General features: G+C 35.5%; 3 protein-coding genes across 3 annotated transcripts in view; 2 read left to right on the top strand and 1 right to left on the bottom strand.

Moving 5' to 3' along the window:
• pemt (phosphatidylethanolamine N-methyltransferase) overlaps positions 1-11,514 on the top strand; it is a gene marked incomplete at both ends in the record, with an annotated part of 35,848 nt that extends 24,334 nt beyond the window's left edge. Inside the window, 3 exon segments of the mRNA XM_079389006.1 lie at positions 8,970-8,991; positions 8,993-9,048; positions 11,460-11,514. Of these exon segments, the coding sequence (XP_079245132.1) occupies positions 8,970-8,991; positions 8,993-9,048; positions 11,460-11,514 (133 nt within the window).
• An 8,889-nt stretch (positions 11,515-20,403) lies between these two features.
• rasd1 (RAS, dexamethasone-induced 1) lies at positions 20,404-21,940 on the top strand. Its single transcript, XM_079388977.1, has 2 exons — positions 20,404-20,745; positions 20,924-21,940. Exons 1-2 carry the CDS (start codon positions 20,475-20,477, stop codon positions 21,448-21,450), a joined length of 798 nt encoding a protein of 265 aa, XP_079245103.1. The 5' UTR covers positions 20,404-20,474; the 3' UTR covers positions 21,451-21,940.
• med9 (mediator complex subunit 9) lies at positions 21,845-24,012 on the bottom strand. The gene is made up of 2 exons (XM_079388978.1): positions 23,915-24,012; positions 21,845-23,742 (listed from the first exon to the last, which is right to left on the bottom strand). The coding sequence occupies exons 1-2, from the start codon at positions 23,989-23,991 to the stop codon at positions 23,523-23,525; spliced, it is 297 nt and encodes a 98-aa protein (XP_079245104.1). The 5' UTR covers positions 23,992-24,012; the 3' UTR covers positions 21,845-23,522.
• Positions 24,013-24,874: the final 862 nt, after the last annotated feature.

Below are 24,874 nucleotides of genomic sequence, written 5' to 3'. Positions count from 1 at the left end.
TATTTAAAAAAAATATCTAGCTGCCATTATATCAAATAATATTTCATCTGAGAAAATGCATGAATCATTACATTTCTTGCTGTCTATCACATCGTAATTTTTTTATCTTATCATGAATTTTAATATTATATTGTTTTATAAATATTTAGCTGTCATTATTACTTTTCAGTATGCATGAATTCTTTATATTGCTTTATTTTAAAGTTTCACTCCTGACATGCCTCACATTTTGAAGAAACATTGATATACTGTACATATTACTATTAGTACATATGTAGCACATATGTCTTGAATATTGTCATGAATAAACTAATAACAGGTGTGTGGGTCTCTCATATAACCGCATACAGTGATTGTAGGATTTCAGACTCAAGAGCTCAGCCTCTTATCTGAAACTGAAAGCAATATTTCTTTGTGTTTCTTTGTATTGTTCTGTTGTTCAGGTTGTGAGTCCTCTTTTTTGTCAGTAAAGCAGGTTAAATTGCATCTGTCCTTCAGTAGATGTTTATCAGTAACTGTGACGTGTGAGCTGCGTTTGCTTTGTGATTTCTGAGGATCGGTGAGCGATAGACAGGCAGGTTTACATGCAATCTGTGCTGAAAGATCTGCAGCTTTCATTGTGGTGTTTAAAGGCTGTCGTTCACAGAGCTCTACTGCGCTTATAACTCGTCTCTTGCATTTTTGTTTTGGTCGGATTATTTGCGGTGCAGTCGCAGGATTATTTAATCCGCTCCTACTGTTTAGTCATGTTATATTGAAATAAAAATAAATATAAATACATTTAGGTTTTTTTTTTTTTTTTTTTTGCTCTGATTGGCATGAAAAATTGTGGACATGATTAGAAAAGGTTTTTAAAAAATAGTCACTCTTTTACTGTTTGCAGTCAGAAACTAGCACCATGGGAAATGAAGGGGGACTAGAAATATATATATATATATATATATATATATATATATCAGCACATAAAGCATGAGAAAGTCTGCAGATTCTGCTTGTTTTCCTCCATGTAGATGAAGTGGATGATAAACCAGCCTGCATCAAATTAACCTACTTCCTGTAGTGATGCAGAAGGACCGTTTGCTAGGTAACTTATGAATGAATATGAGCGGATATGAGGAAGACTTTGAGGAGGTCATTTTAAGCAATTTTGGTCATTATTTTACAGGCCTGTGAATAAGACTGTTGCGTGAGAACGGCTCTGTACATCAGCATCCGGAGCTCAAGAACAGGGTCAATGAGCAAAGGAATCATAAAAGATGTTTTCTAAATGTTGAAAAGAAGAGTTTCATAACCATAAAGATTGGTCTGATCACCATTATCCATGCAGTTAGACTCAAAAAATATTTCAGCCTTTATTTATGCATTTGAGTTGCATATAAAATTTCCATGCATTTGGATTACACAGTTTCAACATTTATTGTGATTCATTCTGCATTCAAAATATAGACCTGGTTAATGAGTGTTTTAAAAAACATTTAGTTTATTAGTACTGTTACAGAAGTCTGACCTGTTCCACCCCTGAATAAATCACAAGCAGTATCTCAGAGCTTACCAATCACAGAATCCGTCAAATGTGACATCACACTTTACAAGCTCCACCCACAACTGTTGATGGACACTGCAATATTAGCCAAGACTCCGACAATCCGCCATGTTTATCTTTACACAAGAGCATTTAAAAGCAGTATTCAAATAAGAAATGTCTTTTTATTAAAGCTGTAGACGTTATTTGAGTGATTGTCTGCTATTATTTGATTGTTTCCATCATTTTAACAGCATAGACAGCAGTAGGTACTGCACATTACACTGCTGTCACTTGATACACAGATCTAATATAAACATGCAATTTATATCCCAGCTGTTTACCTTCACAAACATAACCAACTGTGTTTTTATAACTTGCGCATGTTTTTAACATAAACTTGTGTGAAAGAGGACTTACAGCTGCTTTCTGTGAGCGTGCTTCAGATGTGTGAGCTCAGAAATCCCTATATCAGAAGTTTAAACTGATATGGCTTTAAAACACATGATTTAAGTGCGATATACATGATTATCAAAACCAAACAGATGTTTTTGGTAGGAGCTGTAAAAGCACAGCTCTGTTCTGGAAAAGGGCTCATTTGCATTTAAAGAGACATGCTCTAAAACAGTGTTTCGGCTTCCACTCAAAATAGGCATTTTCAAAATGATATAATATAATTGATCTGTGGGTTATTTTGAGCTGACACTTCACAGGGGACACCTGATACATATATAACTTATTGTAAAAAGGGACATAATAGGTTTCAGCGTTTTTTTTAACGCTTGTTCATAACAGATAACCTTGTCACAACATTCTTATGTTTTGTTTCCATTATCCTTAATGGTGATTTTCACTACTGAGAATATAGAATTACGGTTTAAATCAGTATGAATTAAAATATAATACTATGATAAATAAATACTTTACATTTTAGATAATATATTATTTTATTTTGGGATCTCAGAATCACTTGATTCAGTTCATAAAACTGGTGTTGAAAGATTCATTGATGAATCTCCAGTTAAGCTGCTCTGTTACTGATCCGTTTCTGACTCAAAGCAATCATATGGCTTCAGAAGATGTATGGACCACTTTTATTAAAGCCATTCAGCTTTATAGCGATATGAGGGTGAGATATGATGGCAGAAATCTCCTTAAAGCTTCATATTAACCCAGTTTCCAGTCTTCTATTCCCTCTGTGAGGCTGCAATTAGGTCAAGACTGAACTGTCATTAATATTTATTGCAATGAAGGCCATCGTTTGGGTAACGAGCATAACTATATCACGTTATACTGCGCCCCGGAGGAACTTCACATCACTGTCTTCATTAGATGTTCTGCTTGTGATTGGCCAATAGGATGTGATTAACCCGAATTACTCGAATCAGATGCTTGTGGCGAGCATGGAAGCGGTCATTAATGAACGGCACTTGATATCTTTCTCTGAAGAAGTCATATGTTATTAGGAGGATATTTGCATTGAATGGATGTTTTCCAGGAGCTTTTATAATGTACTTCAGCGCTCGGTTTCACAGCACGAAAAACTTCAGTTTGCACTTAATATGAGTTCAAGGAAAAGGTCAAAACATGTGAATATACCATATCTGTCCTTTTCAGTAAGTGCACTCTCTATTGTAAGAAATGCTTCAAAGAAAAGAAAATGTGTCGTACACAGATTCCAACTGTGAACATGAGTCGTCTTAATTATTAAACTCAAGTCATAGACCTTCATGAAATCAGTTTTCATGCTTGTTTATATACGTTTACTCATGAATAATTTATGCTGTTTAATAATTAAAACTTTTCATTGCAAATAACTAGGTGGAATTAGACGCTGCTTTAAAAAGTGTGTCTCAAAGGCCATAGACTGCCTAAAAGTGTGACGAACGAGCTAAAGTTGATTAAATTCAGGCTGTAAATGTGAAGAGTGACGCTTAAGTGCTGTGATCACAGGAGGGAGCCTTAACCAGGTCACACTGTTAGAGCCTCATCTGTCCTAGCTAATAATTAACCAGAAGAAACACAGGTGGAGGATGACGAGTCGCCTCTCGGTCAGGAGAAGACACGATAAAAATCAGAGAAGTGGAGCAGAAACATGCATGTTAGGCCATGTTTCACGAAAATGTCACATGAAAACATCTGATATTTCACCCCAAAAAAAAAAAAAAATATATATATATATATATATATACATTTTGATATATATATACATTTTGCATTAAAAAATGAGGAGCAGTATAATGTCAGGACTTCTATTGCATTTGTAGTTGTTTATTTTTATTTTTATTAAATGTTTATTTTAAAAAACAAATATTTATTTTAGTTTTATTTTATTTTATATGACATTTAAAAATTTCCTTCCTGATAGTCTAAAAGTAGTTTTATTATTATTATTATATTTTTGCTATTTTTATTTTTTTTTGTAATTTCCATTATTCTTAATGGTGATTTTCATTACTGAAAATATAAAATTGCAGTTTAAATCAGTATGAATTAAGATACAACAAATAATACTATGTAAATAAATGCTTTACCATTAAGATAGCATATTGTCTTTATTTTTTATTTTTTTTATTTTGTATTCTGTTCTCTATTCTGTTCTATACTGTTCTGCAGGACAGTTAAAGATTTTCCTCTTGGTCATCATCATTGTATTAAGTCTAGGGCCCGGATTCACAGACAGACCTTAGACTAAGCCAGGATTAAATCTTAGTTCAATTAGGGCATTTAATTAGCGTTCATAAAAGTGCCTTAGAAAAAACATTACTGCTGTGCCTCTTGACACGAAACAATAACACAGACAAATTTTAATATATGTGAGTTCAACTAGCTTTCAGTTAAAACAGCTCAGACATGCATTTTAGTCCAGGACTAGCTTAAGCCTTGTCTGTGAAACCGGGGGGTAGAAGTTTGACTTTTTAATCTTCCCCCCCCCCATTATTCCCAATAGGGATTTTCATTACTGAAAATGTAGAATTAAATTTTAAGTTGATATTAATTAACGTGCAACAACTAATACCATGATAAATTCTTTACACTTCAGATTATGTATATTTGTTTTTTTTTACTTTTTAAATTATATATATATATATATATATATATATATATATTACTTTTCTTTGTGTTACAGTAATAAGAATGTTTTGCATTGCATAGACGCGAATAATGGATGCAAACAAACTTAAAACAGTTTCAAAAATAGGCATTATTTAGCCAAATAAAATGTATTCATTTGATTTTGAGGTTAAATGTGAATGAAACATGTTCTTGATAAATTTGGTCACAAAATAACTTAATCTTCTTCTAGTTCAAGCCGAAAGTCATACTGTGATTATTTATTAATTGACAGAGATTATTAAAAGAGAGAGTTAAGACTATTTTCTGATTAGATAAGACACAAATTCCATATTAATGTGTATTTCTTGGTTCATGATGAGTAGATTCAGTAAAATGTTTATACAGGTCATCTGGTGTGGATTGCATTGCATGAAAGCAACACAATGCATTTCAACACGTATTCAGATTCCCTGTTTGTCAAAGAGTCTGACGTCCCTAAAGTCAATCTGTTTCTCACTCAAACACAATACACAGTTCATGCTTTTTTCAGTCTCTCACCTTCATCAGCAGTGAAATAAGCGCATGACCGTCAGTCTGTCCTGTTACACAGTGACCCGCCGAATGACGACTACTTTCACGCTCCTGCACGCTAATCGTCAGACTCAAATGGGAAATGAATTTTTCATCCATGTTGCCTTTTGTGCTCCAGACTATAATTCAGATCTGAAGTGTGTGAAGTTGTGGAGGATGGCATGTAATAATCTGAAACTCACGCTGAGCTACATAATGCGTCTCTGTGCCGTTCACATTAAAATCAGATTCACAATCAAACCAGAAGTGGCAGAGCTTTTGAAAGGCAGTCTTCAAGGATCTGAAAAGAAGCGCTGATGAAGGGAGATTGCTTTAAAGTGCAGTTTGACAGAGTGAAAGCAGTTGACGTGTGATGCTGTGCGTCATGGAGATTTTTACACATACAGTATCTTCCTTCCAGTCGATCAGTTTTGTTCCTCTATAGGACATTTGAAGGGAAGTGGTGTGTGGCCAAGTATGGTGACCCATACTCGGAATTTGTGCTCTGCATTTAACCCCTCCAAGTGCACAAACACACACAGTAGTGAACACACACCCGGGTCTCGCCTCGTGGTATTGAGGGTGGAAAAGAGCACTGGTTATTCACTCCCCCCACATACAATCGCTGCTGGACCTGAGACTCGAACCCACAACCTTCAGGTTGCGAGTCTGACTCTCTACCCATTAGGCCATGACTGAAATAAGTATATCTTCCAAATTATGATTCTGAATTGCATTTGTAGCAAAGGACTCTATATTTTTTTACTCTAAATTTTGGATCAATATTTTTTTAAATGATTTATTTTAAGAAAAGTGGCAGCAAAGACATTTATAAAGTTACAAAACATTTCTATTTCATTTAAATATTGCTCGTTTGAAATTTGTATTCATCTGATTCATCTGTGAAAGTTAAACTATTAAGAAAATAAATGGTTTATTGGCAACAAGTTAAAATATATAGTTTATAAAATAAAGATTTTAAGTGTTATTTTATTTCAGCTATTGTTTATTTTAACGATATTTGTAGTTAGGTTTAGTTTACTATAATAATATCTGTTTTTACTATATTTTTGATCAAACATAGACATGCTGAGTATAAGCATTTCTTTAAAATATATAAATAAATAAACAAATAAAACATAAAAAACTAAAAACCTTTGCAGCATTTTATGACCTTCCAAATAATTAAATTGAAAATTAAAATGATATTTAATATATTTAAAAACAAATTAAATGGAAATACAGTGAGCGGGGGAATTATGCTGATTTTGTACATTTGATCACTGACAAAGAAATGATCAGTCTGTAATTTTAATTGTAGGTTTATTTGAACAGTGAGAGACAGAATAACAACAAAAATACTTGGTGGTGAAACCCTTGTTGGCAATCACAGAGGTCAGACGTTTCTTGTAGTTGGCCACCAGGTTTGCACACATCTCAGGAGGGATTTTGTCGCACTTCTCTTTGCAGATCCTCTCCAAGTCATTAAGGTTTCGAGGCTGAAGTTTGGCAACTCAAACCTTCAGCTCCCTCCACAGATTTTCTATGAGACTGGCTAGGCCACTCCAGGACCTTAATGTGCTCCTTTGTTGCCTTGGCCGTGTGTTTTGGGTCATTGTCGTGCTGGAATACCCATCCACGACCCATTTTCAATGCCCTGGCCCTGACGGTACATCCCCCCCGTCCATCATCCCTTTGATGCGGTGCAGTTGTCCCCCAAAACACCCCCAAAGCATAATGTTTTCACCTCCATGTTTGACGGTGGGGATGGTGTTCTTGGGGTCATAGGCAGCATTCCTCCTCCTTCACGGCGAGTCGGGTTGATGCCAAAGAGCTGGAGTTTGGTCTCATCTGACCACAACACTTTCACTCAGTTCTCCTCTGAATCATTGGCAAACTTCAGACGGGTCTGTATATGTGCTTTCTTGAGCGGGTGGACCTTGCAGGCGCTGCAGGATTTCAGTCCTTCATGGCGTAGTGTTACCAATTGTTTTCTTGGTGACTATGGTCCCAGCTGCCTTGAGATCATTGACAAGCTCCTCCCGTGTAGGTCTGGGCTGATTCCTCACCGTTCTCATGATCATTGAAACTCCACGAGGTGAGATCTTGCATGGAGCCCCAGTCCAAGGGAGATTAACAGGTATTTTGTGTTTCTTCCATTTGTGAATAATCACACCGACTGTTGTCACCTTCTCACCAAGCTGCTTGGCGATGGTCTTGTAGCCCATTCCAGCCTTGTGTAGATCTACAATCTTGTCCCTGACATCCTTGGAGAGCTCTTTGGTCTTGGTCATGATGGAGAGTTTGGAATCTGATTGATTGATTGCTTCTGTGGACAGATGTCTTTCATACAGGTAACAAGCTGAGACTCCCTTTAAGAGAGTGCTCCTAATCTCAGCTCCTTACCTGTATAAGAGACACCTGGGAGCCAGAAATCTTGCTGATTGATAGGGGATCAAATACTTATTTCACTCATTAAAATGCAAATCAATTTATAACTTTTTTTAAATGTGTTTTTCTGGATTTTTTGTTGTTATTCTATCTCTCACTGTTCAAATAAACCTACCATTAAAATTATAGACTGATAATTTCTCTGTCAGTGGGCAAATGTACAAAATCAGCAGAGAATCAAATAATTTCCCCCACTGTATCTGGACTGTTAATCAAAAGTTTGCTTTGTTGCACTGAAGGTTTTTCTTCTTTTGTCTTTTTCTTCACCTTTACTGTAAGCTTATTGCAAATTGCATATTCATATTTACTGTAATTCTTATCTCTTGTATTGAATATTTGTCATGTTATTCTATTTAATTTGCTTAAGTAAGAACTTTATTGTCATTGTACATGTACAATGAAACTCTGGTGGAGCAACCTCCAGGTGCCTACTTGATATATACAACCGTGTACATATTATACACTAAAGACTCTACTGTTATACATAATACCCTGTACAATACAATACAATACAATATACACACTGCAATATACAATATACACAATACGCTATTCAACACAGTACACATGTATGTGCAAGTGGAAGTACACAGTATGACCATAAGGTACAGATAATTACATCTATAATGACTTTGACTCGCTTCCTTTGCTTATTTTCCAATTCTTGCTCAAAAAGCCTCTCTGTGAGGTGTTTGGTCGTATTAAATTATGACTGCAGTTACTGCGCTGACGGACAAATGGTTTTCAATTATGTTTTTTTATCAGAAGGTGTTTTGGTGAACAGAAGGGAGGAGAATTCAGCAATATAAGCAGTAATTGACTGTATTTTATGCTCAACAGTAGTAGAATCAGGTCAGGGGTGAGACTGAGACACGGTACGCTTAAGTAACTGGCCATTTTATTACTTACACATTCAGATACACTCTGCTTTTTAAACTTTATTGTAAACCTAAGTTGGATAAACTTGAATATAGTGCCACGTGTATGAATCATTATTTGTTAGAAACTGTTTCGATTGGTTTATTTACTTGCCTGTGACTCACTGAGTCAAATCTGAACAGGTGTGTGTGTTTGTGTGTGTGTGTGTGGGGAGGGGGGCACGTGTGTTCGGCACGTGAGTGTGTGTGTGTGTGTGTGTGTGTGTGTGTTTGTGTGCATGATAAAGCAACTTATTCGTCATTTAAGGGTACAATGCCTTTACCATACTATACTTAAAATAGTTAGGCTGCTGTTTTGTAAGAAACTTGTTTGTATTGCAAGTAATGAAGCATTAAAATATGCACTAATTTGCATACATTTCCAGAACATAAATCTGAACAATGTTCAGAATATGGACAGGAAAGAAAGATGTTCTGTGTTTGTCTCTTAGGAACGCCAGTCCTGTCGGAGCTCGTGATCCTGACCGCAGTGGTCTGCTTGTCCTATAAAGTAGCTATTGCATATGAAGGGTAAGTGTGTTATCTGTGTCAGTTTTCAGCCATAATCCATATACTGTCATGACGGATTTACCATACCTTATTCTCTAATATTTTTATGATATATACTTCTAATATATTTTATACTATTTTTTGCCAAATCTTTAGTAATTCTTTTAAAGCCTTCAAAAAAACTCAACCAGTGTAGATCACTCTTAAATGATCAAGAACCGAGCAAAAATTATGCATCTAAATTTTACAATATTTTTGTTATTAGTTGTTTTTAATGGGTATAGCTTTGTTTAATTTTTTATTTACTTATTTGTTTGTTTGAAAGCAAAAGATCTAAAAAAAAAAATCAAAAGTATAAAATAAAAATATTTAATTAAATAAATAAATATACATTTATAAACAGAATTATAAATAAAAATGACCCATTTAAAAAAACTATTAACAATTATAATAATAGCAACAATTAACAACTTTTCTGTTTCCTATTTAATTACATCTTAGATTCAATACTTTGTTGTTTTATATTGTATTGTTTATATTGTACATTATCATTTTATTTGTTTATTTTCTTTCCGGATTTCCACTTATAATAACAATTGAACAGATTTGTTTTTCTTTTCTTTCCTTCAAAAAGCGTCTTTTAAAAGCCTGGATTACATTTTGACAGATTTACTGAACATAAGACATCAGAAAGTTATGCAAGTGTGGAAGGAGCCATTTATGCAGCTTATTTTCAGTAAATATTTATGTCTTTTGCTTAAAGCTTAAATGATTTTAAAAAATTAGGAGAAATTATAAATAGTTATGAAATAATTTATAATAATTTGGTCTCCTTCCTCCTTGCTTTTTGATGTAAAATACCTTATATAAATTAAATCAATCAACCATATTAAATAATATATTAAAAACCATAAATTAAATTTCCATAACAGGTTATCTAGGAGTTTATGGGTTTTCAGTTGTGAAAAGTTAAAATTGTGCTATTAAAAACAAAACGACATGGTATGACGCACACCCATGTTCTTGTTTCTTTTTTACTTCTGAGACCCAAGCGATTGTCTGAGACGGGCTAAAAGTGATGCAAGTATAGGTCAGTCCTCTGCTGCGGCAATAAAAGGTTCAGCAGAAAAGCTGCCAACGGGAATAAATATGGGACTCAAACTCACACATACACTGTCAAGTCTCTATGGCGACCGAGACGGTCAGAGAACTGCACTTTAATAGCACTAAAACAAAAACAACAACAGCTTATTAGCAGTCTGACCTGAGCGTGCCGACCGATAATGACACGAGAGAAAAATCCCATCTATGAACATCTCTTCTGTTCATTGTGTCCGCAGGTTTGCTGAATGGAGCTACAAATCATGATTATTAAACCACTTTTGTCACTTGAAATAAAATAAACTTTAACAGAAATAAAATATATATATGCTGTCAAACGACTAATCGCGATTAATCGCATCCAAAATAAAAGCTATTGTTTACATAATGTATGTGTACTGTGTATATTTATATATAATTTTTTATTTAATTTATTTTGCTTAAGTAGTAATGATTAATTTTGCATTAAGTTTTTTATTTGTTTTATTCTATTTTTTTAAATAATGTGTTTAATATTAGATTTTAAGTCAATGTTGGCAATGTCTAAAATTTTATTAAGACCAAATTTTGGTCCTGTAACAGAATGGCAAAACCTCATTTGTGACAATAAAACTGCTCAAAAATGTTTCTTAACATTTCCTGAAGATTAAGCACCTCGTTTCACTGACAATTAGTTAATTATATTGAATTGATTTATTTATTTATTGAATTAATTTTATTTTGCTTTGTTTTTAAACACTGTCTCTAATTTTGAGTTAACGTTTGTTAATTGTTAAAATTGTGACACCTAGGTAGTACCATCAATTGAACCTTTGTACATAATCTAAATAATGTTTCATTTTTACATTTTAAGTTTTTATTTTTTATTTTTTAAATAATTTCATATGAATGTAAGTTTAATATTACATTTTAATTTGTTAGTAGTAGCCTCATTTAGACCTTTCCGCTTTACTTTTGATTTTAATTGATTTTGTTTTTATGATTTGATTTGATTTGTTATTTTAAATAATGTTTAATTAATTTCTGAGTTAATGTTTGCTGTTGTATTTAGACTATTCTGCCCCAAATTAACAGGGTTGCAAGAATTACAAACCCCATATATAATGAATAGACAATAAAGCTGCTCGTAAATGTTTTCTTAACATTTCATGAAGGTTAAGCACCTCTGTGTCATCAGTGACTAAGGCCTTACTTTCTGCCCTATTTGTGGCGAGCGTCTCTCACTCACACACACACTCACACACACACACACACACACACACAGGTGCCAGGCACAGGCTGGTTCTTGAGATTTACAATCTGTGTTTGCACTCACCTTCTCATGTTTGCAGACCATTCACTGAGGAGATCTACCGGCGGAGGAGCCAGCGCTGCAAGCACAAGTAAAGACGCTCAGATTCCTGATCCACGCTCTGGGATTCAAGATTTTTATTCGTCACATACACAATTATACAGGGTATAACCAGCAGTGAAATGTAGGTCAGGTCCGCTCCAAGGACAGTGCAATTATAAAGTATACAGATATTAAGAAAAAGAAAAGTAGAAAAAAATAAAAGAATAAAATAAAATAAAAGATAAGATAAAAAATATAAATATAAATGTGCAGGTCAGTATGTTGTTGACTTAAATAGTAATATAAGAGGAATGTGCAAAAGAATGTGCAAAAAAGTTGTACAGGATATTTAAATAGCAGCAATATGAGGTAGAAAAAAATATGAATAGCTTATTGATATGGTGATATTTACATGGAGTCAAGTGATGTTATGACACAGAGTTAGAGTTTAGGAGCCTGATGGCCTGGGGGAAGAAGCTCCTCCTAAGTCTCTCAGTTTTTGCCATCAGGCTACGGAAGCGCTTACCAGATGGAAGCAAAGTGAATAGACGGTTACCAGGGTGATTAGAGTCCTTGAAGATTTTGACAGCTCTATTTTTGCAGCGTTTGAGGTAGATGTCCTGCAGAGAGGGGAGAGCAGACCCTGAGATGCGCTCAGCTAAGCGCACAACTCTCTGTAGTGCTTTGCAGTCCTGATTGGAGCTGTTTCCATACCACACTGAGATGCACTGAGTCAATACACTCTCTGTGGTCCCTGAATAGAAAGTTTTCAGGATTGCTGGTGAGACCCTGAATTTCCTCAGCTGTCGCAGATGGTACAGTCTTTGCCTGGCTTTCTTGACCTGTGTTTGGATGTGTGTAGTCCAAGTCAGGTTCTCGGAGGTGTTTACACCGAGGTACTTGAAGCTACTCACCCTCTCCACAGGGGTCCCACTGATCATAAGAGGAGTGTAGGGCTGCTGCTGTCTCTTCCTAAAGTCCACGATCAGCTCTTTAGTTTTCCCCACATTCAGAGAGAGACAGTTGTCCTGGCACCATGATGTGAGTCTCTCTACCTCCTGGAACAGGTTAGTGTAGTGGTTTCCAATGTCCAAAAGTGTTTCTTTGTTATAGGTGATCAGTGCCGACGTGAAATGTGTAAAAAGCGAAAGTAAAAGTAAGTAAAAAAGTAAATTAAAGCACAATCTGAGCGGAGCAGCCTGGACGGCGTCCGAACACAGCGGCGCCATCTTGCTTGTGATATGATATGTGATATGGAGATGATTTCATATGTAAACGCCTGCAGCATTTAAATGACTGTGTCCGATTGATCTGAATAATATGCAGACGGTATAAAGAGAGTTAAGAGCACAGCTGCAAATTGCACATTGATGTTTAACACTTTTACCGCAATATTGAATGCAAACTGTGAATGCAATGACAGTCTAAAGCTGTAGCAATCAAATATCCATCTGCTGGTAATCTGTCATTTGCTCACATATCATAACCATAAAAGATGCGATTGTTTTTGTTTCCTTGATCCATTCCTAATGCACATCTAGGCTGAAATCAGCAATTTTAGGGTCCATTTAATTCATGTGAAAGTACTTTGCTCTGTTTAATTTGAGGATTAATGTTTTTCTTTCCAAAGGTAAAATAAATGGACACATCCTGTTGTTTCACTATGTACACACTCTTCTTCCTTTTCTTCCTAGTCTAATGGTACAGAGCAGGGATTCCCAAATTTTGTCAGCTGAACACCTTAGACGTCATATATATACTAGAATTTAAGTTAATATTTCAATAACTTAACAATGCATTTGCATCTTTACGGCTATATATATAAAAATATATAATAATATAAAATCCCCAAATGCACAAACAGCTGATAAAAACATCACAATAACCCACACCACTCCAGTCCATCAGTTAACATCTGGAGAAGACAAAAGCTGAAACACATCCAGCATTAAGACGTTTTTAACTAAAATCCATAATCCATAATAACGCTTCCTCCAGTGCACTGCAAATATTTTTGAGTAGGATTTACTTGAAAAAATCTTGGAAACAATTTTCACTCAGTATTTTCAGTCATGGCTTTTAAAATTTACTCATGCAATATAGCACTGAGGAAAGAAAAAAACCATGCTATTAAACATGTAAGTAAACAAGTAGACAGCATGTTATCCTTTTAAGATAGTATGTCCATTCAATAGAATTATTACCCAAATGAACAGAGACCTCAATACCTGGTACACCGTACACAATGACGGTAATTATCAGTGGATAGTGTTTGAGTATGAATGGGTCATTTCGGGAAATGAATTCCAGATGTCACAAAACAGTAAGTTACTAAACCTAACAACAAAAGCAACCATAAAACAGTGTAAATACAACTGAAAAACAGTGAAAAAAATTAACCTTTTTAATTATTCATGCCCCAGTGCATGATGGGAAAAACAGGATCATAACTTTGATATTTACTTTGTAAACATAATAAACAATTCCAAGTAAAATATACTTATAAGTTCAAACTTTAATTTCTACAAGCTTAAACTGAGTACTAATGTAGAATTTGCTTTAATTTTTTAATTCTTGCCTGAACTAAATTATTTAATGTAGAAATTACATTTGTTTTTATGTAGTATTTACTTCATTTGGGTCTGTTCTATAAAACAGGAGAGAAATCTGCACAGATCAAGCAGCGTTTACAAGATAAAACAGCTCTAGACAAATATGTGGCTGGATTTTGAAGCGTTATTAAAAACATCTTAATCCATGATTTGTTTCAGCTTCTGTCTTCTCCAGATGTTAACTGATGGACTGGATTATTGTGATGTTTTTATCAGCTGTTTGGACTCTCATTCTGACGGCACCCATTCACTGCAGAGCATCCATTGCTTAAACACTGATGCAGTGCTACATTTCTCCAAACCTGATGAAGAAACACACTCATCTACATCTTAGATGACCTGAGCGTGAGCACATTTTCATTTTTGGGTGAACTATTCCTTTAAAGCATTAACAGACCATGTTAACCACTCAAATCTTGACCCCTTGACCCGGCCAACAGTCCGCTGTTAAGAGCCGTCTCTCAATGATTTTGGATTCTGCTGCAGCCGTAAAGGATCCCATGAGCGTCTGGTATTTAATGTCGTCAGCATGATAACACAATCAATCCTGAACCCTGCGCAGCGTCTTTGACATCATATCTCTGCTTGGCAATCTCTTGAAGAATATATTACACATGCAGACGTTACATAATACGACCTCCAGACCAGATTGTTTTCAAAACAAAGTAATCAATTCATTTATTAGCACACTATGCCAATAATTCGTTTTGTTAATTTCTTGTTATATAAAGTGGAAAAAGAGATCAGTATGTAACTAAAGTACATCCATTCGCATGCGATAATATTTACTGTTGTTATTATAGGGTTCCCTGCCGGAGCCGCTCTGTGTTGTGTTGTCTTGACTGGGACTGAGGAGTAGAAATACATCAGTTTCTGCTTTGCCGTAATCACTTTTCTCTTCCTCTGTTCCAGTTCTGTTTAGCTTCATCAGTCCTCATCATTCAGCTCAGAAGAGTGTGTAGATTCTGTAAAGCAGTTTTCTGTGCAGCTCAGTTTCTGACACCACAGCAAAACAGCCATATTTTACCTCAGTTGTGAACTTGTAGTCTTTGCAAAGAGTTAAAGTGAGCAGACACTGCACATGAAAACCCAAAACCATGTTCTATCTGTTGCCTTGTCTTCGCTGGCTTCACATAAAAACAAACTCACAGCAAAACCACTGCAGAGTCACAAAGAAATTAGCTGTTTTTAACTCATTTTTATGAACAATTCACTTGACTATCATGTCATAACCTTTATTCATATCTGACTCTCTGCAATAAACCCAAACAGATGTACTTCTTGCCATATTTTTATTACAGATATAATTTACTTTGAAAAGTGTGAACTAAATGCAATATTTTCAGACACTTGAATGTGATTTATAATGAAACAAACATGCATTACATTTTAAATTTATATTAAATGCAATTTTTATAAATTGCATTTAATATAAATATTTATATTAATGTATAAATATTTATATTAAATGCAATGTAATGTAATGTAACTGCATTTAATATAATGCAGTTACTTTGTAATGTAACTGCTGAATGTTGTGATGAGCATTTTTGGGAAACTAAAATATTCTTTAATGTAATTTTATGGCAACTGGCATGTAAATGTAACAAAAGATGATTAAAATATTTTGAAAACATAAAGTAAACCTTTTAATTTGCTAATATTCAAAGTGCACTTTAAGAACTGTAGTCATGAAATTGTCTCTCTTTATATTTCTTTAATCGACACAGTTTTTACAAATACAATTTTAAGATTTGAATTAGACTACAAGCACCATTTTTCACAGGGGTGTCAGATTTTTCATTCATAAACACTCTTTATAATAAATTGTATTTAAATTGAAATGTATATGTTACAGTCCTTTATAGCTGCCATAATCTGTCTCATATCATTCTTATCTTTGAGACTTCCTTGCAGTCATTCTTTGTCGTTGCATTCATCTCTCTCTCCTCTAATAAACTCTTATGGATTGAATTACCTGACAGCTGGCGTACACAAATACATACAAACAAACCTCTCAGGGTCATTATAGATTTCAGGGCTGAAGGTTTGATTATGCAAGACTGTGGGTTTAGTTGAAGGGCTCGTACTCATTTAATTAGTCATTATCCTTATTCAGACCTTAAAAGCTCTTAACAACTCAAATTCTTGGAAAGAGCAATTTGAAACTCAATTATGTATTTAAGAGCATTAGCTCTCAAACACTTGACCCATTTATGTCTATTACAACAATGTGAATGGAATATGATTCAATTTTTCTTATATAACAGTACTGATAAATAATGTGCATCAACTTTAAGTACAGTTTTAGGTTGACTTCCAAGATTAAATGTGTTACTACTTATTTTGCAGGCTTATTTTGTTTATTTATTGTTATACATACAGTACATATTCTTATGCTCACCGAAATTACTGTAAAAATTGTGAAATATTATTACAATTTAAAATAACAGTTTATCTATGTGAATATATTGTAAAATTTAATTTATTCCTGTGATCAAAGCTGAATTTTCAGCATCATTACTCCAGTCTTCAGTGTCACGTGATCCTTCAGAAATCATTCTAATATACTGATTTGCTACTCAGTTTATTGTATATATGTATATATAGTTATACTTTTGTGTTTAATGGAAGGAAAAGAAGTCGCTGAACTGGTTTGGACGACAAAAGCATGAGTAAATGATTGCAATTTTCAGTGAGTGAGTGATCCCATTAAGAGGGGTTCAGATAATGGTCTGGCTCTCAAAAAAGCTCATGCAATCTACAGAAAAATATTGAACTCATCATTCACTCATGCATGAATCTGAAAAACGGCATACCTAAACCCTCTCTGATGGAGATGAGAAATAAAATGAGAAATGCTTGTGATGCCGGCGGAGATGAGCTGTGCCTCTCCATGGCCTTTTGGAAACATCATTTGAATGTCAAGCTGAAGAAATACAGTCAAAATGCTCTCTGGTCGTAAAGGTCATTGTCTCTCAGAATGTGTGTTGGTTTGTGAGGGTCTGATTTTCATAGCTCCTGCATTCATTTTCTCATTTCTGGCCCTGCTTCTGTGCACGGTACATCGGCTTTCATCCGTACTTTGAAACAGATCTGTTTCAGGCCAGATCTTTGAGGATGATGGAATCGATGGCAGCTGCATGCTGCTCTTTCTCCCTCTTCTCCACACTTCTGTTTCTCTCCTGTAATGTATGGGGAAGTCATGGCCTAATGGTTAGAGAGTCAGACTCGTAATCCAAAGGTTGCAGGTTTGAGTCTCTGGCCGGCAGGGATTGTAGGTGGGGGGAGTGAATGTCCAGCGCTCTCTCCACCCTCAATACCACGACTGAGGTGCCCTTGAGCAAGACACTGCTCCCCCAACTGCTCCCCGGGCGCCACAGCATAAATGGCTGCCCACTGCTCCGGGTGTGTGTTCACTACTGTGTGTGTGTGTTCACTGCTGTGTGTGTGTGTTCACTGCTGTGTGTGTGTGTTCTCTGCTGTGTGTGTGCACGTTGGATGGGTTAAATGCAGAGCACGAATTCCGAGTATGGGTCACCATACTTGGCAGTATGTCACTTCACTTCACTTATAATGAGCAGAAGCTGTGTGCATTTTCAAACCGGGTTTTGTGTCAAAGGAAAACTCATTATAGTCACCTTCTGCTGCACTAGAGAAAAATCATCAAATTGTCATTTCACGCTAACTTTCATCTTTGAGATGGTATTGCTAGTCTGTATAATGCATCGTTTTATGAATGCTGCATGAAGAAAGAATTTATTATTTAATGCACATATTTGGACATGCATAAGTGGATCGTTGTGTTTTTGTTTTTTTAATCAGTCTGTGACCTGTGGCTGCATTTGATGAAAACAACTGCAAAAAGTTGAGGTATGCCGAGGATCATTATCTATGTCCATTAAAAATGATACTTTAAAATGTTTGTGATTCTCTAATATTTTGCTCTTACATTGTAGATTAAGGAATAATTGCACTGCTTGGGTGAAAAGTAATTCACACCTTCATGCGGTAGGCTATGTGTCCCAGAAGCGTTCTGTCAAGGTTATGAACAAATGTTCTTCCAGTAATGTTCATAAAATGTTCAATCAAAGTTATGTGATCTTTAATAATGTTCTCAAAACATAAGCAGAAAAACATTATTTATACATTGTTGGTGGAATGTTTTACTGAAATATATTTTTTAAAATGTTAATTAGATGGTTCAGAGAACATTCAAAAGTACATTCCCTGTTTGCAAAATAATAAAACGGAACATTCCCTTTACGTTTTCATTAACGTTCACAAAAATAAAAAAATAATATTATTAAAAAAAAATAAAAAATGGACATTTTGAAAGTTCACGGAATATAAACATTTAAAAAGCTGGACGTTTTGAACATTCACAAATCATTCAGACATGATTTAATTATTTTTTTTCTGAAACATTTTAATAGTTTTAAAAGTTTAAATAGTGTCTGATGGTTCAGAGAACATTTGAATAATTTCCTCTTTATATATATATATTTTAATGGTCAAATGGAACGTTCCTTTAATGGTTTCTCTAAAATGTTCACATAATAACCACAAGTTATATTGAATAGATATAGAAACATATAGGCTATTGCATGTTTTGAAGTTTTAGGGGAATATTCAGCAATAACTGGAAAACATTGCAAATAATCTTGGAACATGTTTTTGTTAGCTGGGGGTCTACCTCCGCTTATACCACTGTCTTGTTTGTGAATCAGCACTCTCTTACCTCACTGATTCAGCATCTTGGTAACAGCACACACCTCCATTAGGGCTGTAGTTCATTTTGGGGTAAACTACCCCTTTAAGGCTCTTTGAAACAGCTGGTCGGCCGATATGTGGCGCTATAATACTGTAATGCAAAATCTGGAACTTTAACGCTTCAGAACGTCTGTCAGCCAATCAGAATGAAGCATTCTAGAGCGCGTCGCTGTGATTAAGACTTGCGCCGCTGTGCGGTGACGCGCGGTGCTGCGCTTCTATAGAGAGACTGCAGAATCTGAAAGAAAACACGAGCTGCAGCAGAACCACTGAACCATAGTGAACTGACTTCTGTATTTTTATTCTCCTGTTACTCACACATCCAGGAGCTGTTAAACACTAACGATTAATGTTGCAAACGACGCGTCTCTTTCCGTTCCCAAGTTTGCAATCACGAATAATCATTAACAAGCACGTACATTATTAACGCATACATTAATTAATGCTGTTTAGGACAGACTGTTGCATTTAAGGTTAACAAACAGCTAGAACTTACTAGAACTGTCCTGCAAAAACAGTTTTGTTTCAAGTATTCCTGTCTTTCAATGAATTATACAGGCCTTATAATAAACAACCTATCTGAGCAATTAAATCTCAGCTGTTTCTGTGAAATGTATTGGTAAATAACTGGTATGACGGAAGAAAAAATAAATCTCCATATAGGCTTCCTCAGTAATGTGGTCAATCAAAACACAAAGACAGCGCTCGGTGTTATGCATACAAACACTAAAGCCTATCTGAGCATAATGACAATATCCTGGAGCACAAAAGCAGTCATGAGTAGCACAGGTATATTTGTAGCAATAGCCAACAATACATTGTATGGGTCAAAATTATAAATTTTTCTTTTATGCCAAAAATCATTAGGATATTAAATAAAAATCATTAAGATATTTTGAAAATGTCCTACCGTAAATATATCAATACTTTTGTTTGATTAGTAATATGCATTGCTAAGACCTTCACTTGGACAACTTTAAAGGTGATTTTATTTATTTATTTATTTTTTGCACCCTCATTTTCCAGATTTTCAGATAGTTGTATCTCGGCCATATATTGTCCTATCATAACAAACCATACATCAATGGAAAGCAAATTTATTCATCTTTCAGATGATGTACACATCTCAATTTATGAAAATCGACCATTATGACTGGTTTTGTGCTCCAGGTTCACACATATTATTATAAACACTCCAATGCATACATGACTGAGCAATAAAAAGAAATCTGTTTTTATAAAAAGAACTCATCAATAAAAGAATAAAAAGAACTCATCAATTATTCGTTTTTTTTTACATGAAATAATTTAAGTGCAAACATGCTTAAAGCGCGTTTTGCAGAAGAATGGCATATTGTTTTTAAAAAATAATGTACAGTATAGAGTATTCGATACACGACGTGAAAGTACTTTTCGTCTTAGTACATTTCCCTGGTATTAGCTGCATCCAGAAGCGCTCTTCCACCGAACTGACGCATCAGTCACTCAGCACCTGACGCGCTCTGGAGGAGGAGCGCAGGCGCGCTTAAATAGCCGCTCCTCGCCGCTCAAAGCTTCAGAGAGCCTCAGCGCGCTAAGAAACAACCAGATATTCTTCATCAGTCCAGCTCCCGCTCACACACAGAAACATGATTAAGAAAATGAGTCCCTCGGAGAACGAGTTTGACATCCCTGCGAAAAACTGCTACAGGATGGTCATTCTCGGATCCACCAAAGTTGGCAAGACGGCGATAGTGTCTCGCTTCTTGAACGGACGCTTCGAGGAGCAGTACACGCCGACCATAGAGGACTTTCACAGGAAACTCTACAGCATTAAAGGAGATGTATACCAGCTGGACATTTTGGATACCTCGGGTAATCACCCGTTCCCAGCTATGAGGAGACTATCCATTCTCACAGGTAAATATCGAGCCCGCGTTAGAACACCGGTCCCCGTGAAAATGCGTATAAATAGTACGCAAACATAAACTTGTGCTATTTATACGCACTTACATGAAATCAAGTTGAAATATCAGACCGATTTTGACTAAGCATTAGACTGCATTTCTAATCTCTTCCTTTATTCTTTTGGCTACAGGTGATGTTTTCATCCTGGTTTTCAGTCTGGACAACCGCGAGTCGTTTCATGAGGTCCAGCGGCTCAAGCAGCAGATCTACGAGACCAAGTCCTGCCTTAAAAACAAGACCAAAGAGAACGTAGACGTTCCCCTGGTCATCTGCGGGAACAAGGGCGACCGCGAGTTTTACCGTCAAGTTCAGCGCGAGGAGATCGAGCAGCTGATCGCCGGCGACGAGCAGTGCGCGTACTTCGAGATCTCCGCCAAGAAGAACACTAACGTGGACCAGATGTTCCAGAGACTCTTTACCCTCGCCAAACTGCCCAACGAAATGAGCCCTGACCTCCATCGCAAGGTGTCCGTGCAGTACTGCGACATTCTGCACAAGAAGTCCCTCAGAAACAAGAAGATCAAGGACGGCGACGCGTACGGCATCGTTGCGCCTTTTGCGCGCCGCCCAAGCGTGCACAGTGACTTGATGTACATCAAAGAGAAGACGATAGGAGGCGGCCAGACGAAGGACAAAGAGAGATGCGTTATCAGCTAAACCCCGAGCCGCTTCCAGCGCTGTTGCGGTCATTCTTGTGGGATGCAGCCGTCTCGCTGCAGTCTCTTGTCAGAGGGAGTTGTGCCTGTTGCGGTGACTCCGGGTCAGTCGCGTTCGCACCGGCGGTAGAAGTCATCGGCTTGAGCTCTCACCTCGCGACGTGGAAGCGCATGTTATGCTCGCGAGATCTCCTGTACAGAATAAAACCCGACTTTGTTCTGTTCAGTCAGAGCGCTCTGTGATGTGGCTTATCAACTCTATGCTTCAAATGTGCTTTCCTAGAACATTTGCCTTGTTGAGTGATGAAGGGAGAACGCGGAGTTGAGTTGCAATGTCAGCTGTTTACATTTTTGGTTAGATTCGATCACAAAGAAATCAACTTGAATGTTTTATTGCAATTTGAACAATTTTTTATTGTCAATGAATGTATATTTATTCTTCTATGTCGTTGTTGAATTTGACATGGAAAACAGAAATAAAATCTTTTCTCAAGAATGTGCACGTTTCCTCGTTACTTTTCAGCGAATTAGAAGACATTTCTTTAGTTTCCCACACACCCACGACTGCAAACTAGTAGCTAAATCCAACGTAGCCAATACACAAGCTTTAAAACTGCACAATTATATGGAAATAACTAGAATGCTCACACACAAAACACCTCCTTGATCTATTATTTCTTGGAATGAGGCGTGAGCAAATTAAAATAAATATGGTTTCATATTTTCATATTGTCTGAGAGGAGGCTCAAACTACTGTAATTATAGACAATTGATACCAATCAAACACAAATGGTAATTAATCTATTCTCTGAGCACATTAAACATGGTTGCATGATCTATCTGAAAGTTTGCAGATAAAGAGTATAAATATTCCAGGTATGTTCCTTAAAACTCCAGAATAATCATGAAAATACATAACAGAATTCTTAAACTACTGTCTTTCGTTGTGTACACACTTTACAGCAAAGCAAAACCTGCTTGTCACTCATCAGTTATAGCTTGGAATGAGGAAGTATTGTCTCTGAACACATTAAAGCATGGTTTCATCCAAGCATGCAACTATAAATCAGCAGAATAATATCAAAATACTTTCTAGGAAACTCAAACTATATAGTCTTTTGTTGTGTACACACATGGCGCCAAGCAAAAACAGCTTGCCATTCACCTGAATATTGTTTCTAAACATTAAAAAAATATATGATTTCATCCAAACTTGCAGATAAAGCTTATCTTGTGTATAAATATTCCAAATATATGCTTTAAAACAGTGGTGTAATGTGAAAATATCTTCTGGGATTCTCAAATTGTTATTTGTATGCTGTGGACACACTTGACTCCAAGAAAACTGAGTAATCTATTATGGCCTATTGTCTGTTGTTGGGTGTAATTGACTAATCTATGCTTGGATTCAGGCCCCAATTTAGTCTCTGAACACATTAACAAATACGGTTTCATGTAGCTTCATTCTATGCAGCTAAAGCTCATCTTGAGTAGAACTATTCCAGATATATGCTTGAAAACCTGAAAATATCTTCTTGGATGCTCAAGCTATTGTCTATTGTTGTGCACGCACTTGATGCCAAAAAACACAGCTAGTAATTTGCAATCTTATAGACTGAAATGAGGCCCCAAAATGAGCACATTAAAATCTGCATATAAATGTATAAATATTCCAGATATAGTCTTGAAAACTACAGAACCTGAAAATGCCTTCTAGGGTGCTTCAAAATGTAATTTCACTCATTTATTATGGCTTCAGTAAAACCCTAAATATAGTGTAAGGTCACCCAAACACATTAAATATGATTTTACATTGAAATCCAAGTAAAAACCTTTATTAAAGAAGTGATTTAATTTAATGCACAACTATGACAATGGTGAAGCATACAGAATCCAGTCACTGATAACAAGCACATCATCTTTCAAATGCTATTCCCAAAGTAAAAACAAATATATATATACAAATAATAGAAAATAGAGCAATATTACAAATCTAAGAGTCGCCTCTGCTGGTCACACACACACCAGCATGGACAGGCAGTCGTGTAAACAGCGGTTCATGTTGTTTCAGGGTCAGGAGGGTTTGGGGATGTCAAACATGCACAGGCTCTTGTATTTCTGCAGAAGCTGGTTCTTGGTCCGGACCTGCTCTCGGAGCATGCGCAGTCTGCTCTCCTGCAGCGCGGGACTCATGTCGATCCCCGGCATCGCCGCGATCTGCTCCCGAGCCTCCTGCATCTTCGTCTTCAGCTTGTTCAGCTCCTGGTGGATGTCGGGGCTGTCTTTGTCCATGCTGTTGACAGATGAACGGTAAAACTGAGCGACGTCAAACACATAAGCCGCCGTTGTTTACACAGAGCCGAGTCAGAACGAAGCGAAATGTGCCTGTATTTTGATTAAATCAGCATCGAGATATGCGCATTCTGTGCCTTGGAACATATAACAGAAGAATATTTACTTCTCACCATTTTATTACATCGTGAATAATAGGCAAAAAGGAATAATCTTCAGCCTCCTCTACCGCCGGTACAGCAGACGCCATGTTTGCACGTAGGGGTTTCACGTCATCAACGTGCGTCAGCGTCTCTGCGTAAACAACGTCACGATGCCTCTTTATTTTTATCTGTTTTAGAAATTATAGGCTCAATGTAAACCAAATTTTACACATTTTATAAATGACTTTAAATAATATGTAAATCTCTTGGAACAAACAAAAATCAAAAAAGTTTAAATTTATGTAATTTTCTTCCTTTATTTTCGCTCTCTTTTTTCACTCTGTCTCTGAAAATGTTAATTTGATTATGTGAATATATAATACCTCTTGTTCTTGTGGCACTGAATCAATAAAGCATTAAAAAAAGTTTTAGAAATTATATAAACATCTCCATTTGTTTGCCTATATTATATTATATTATATTATATTATTATATCATATTATATTATACTATATTATATTATATCATATTATACTATATTATATCATATTATATTATATCATATTATACTATATTATATTATCATATTATATTATATTATATTATTATATCATATTATATTATATTATATCATATTATACTATATTATATTATATTATCATATTATATTATACTATATTATATTATTATATCATATTATATTATATTATATTATCAAATTATACTATATTATATTATTATATAATATTATATTATATTATATTATATCATATTATATTATATTGTATATTATATATTATATAGTTTTTTTAGTATGTCTGTATAGGTTTATTATTAAATTTTAGTTTTATTTAATTTAAGTTGTTTTAGTACTTCAACAAACTACATTTACATCTACAATGAAAGAATATATATGTGTGTGTGCGAGTGTGTGTGTGTGTGTGTGTGTGAGTGTGTGTGTTTGTGTGTGTGTGTGTGTGTGTGTGTGTG

Source organism: Barbus barbus (genome assembly GCF_936440315.1).
Source record: "Barbus barbus genome assembly, chromosome: 32".
Taxonomy (NCBI): Eukaryota; Metazoa; Chordata; class Actinopteri; order Cypriniformes; family Cyprinidae; genus Barbus; species Barbus barbus.
This window is presented reverse-complemented; position numbering and strand designations above follow the sequence as displayed.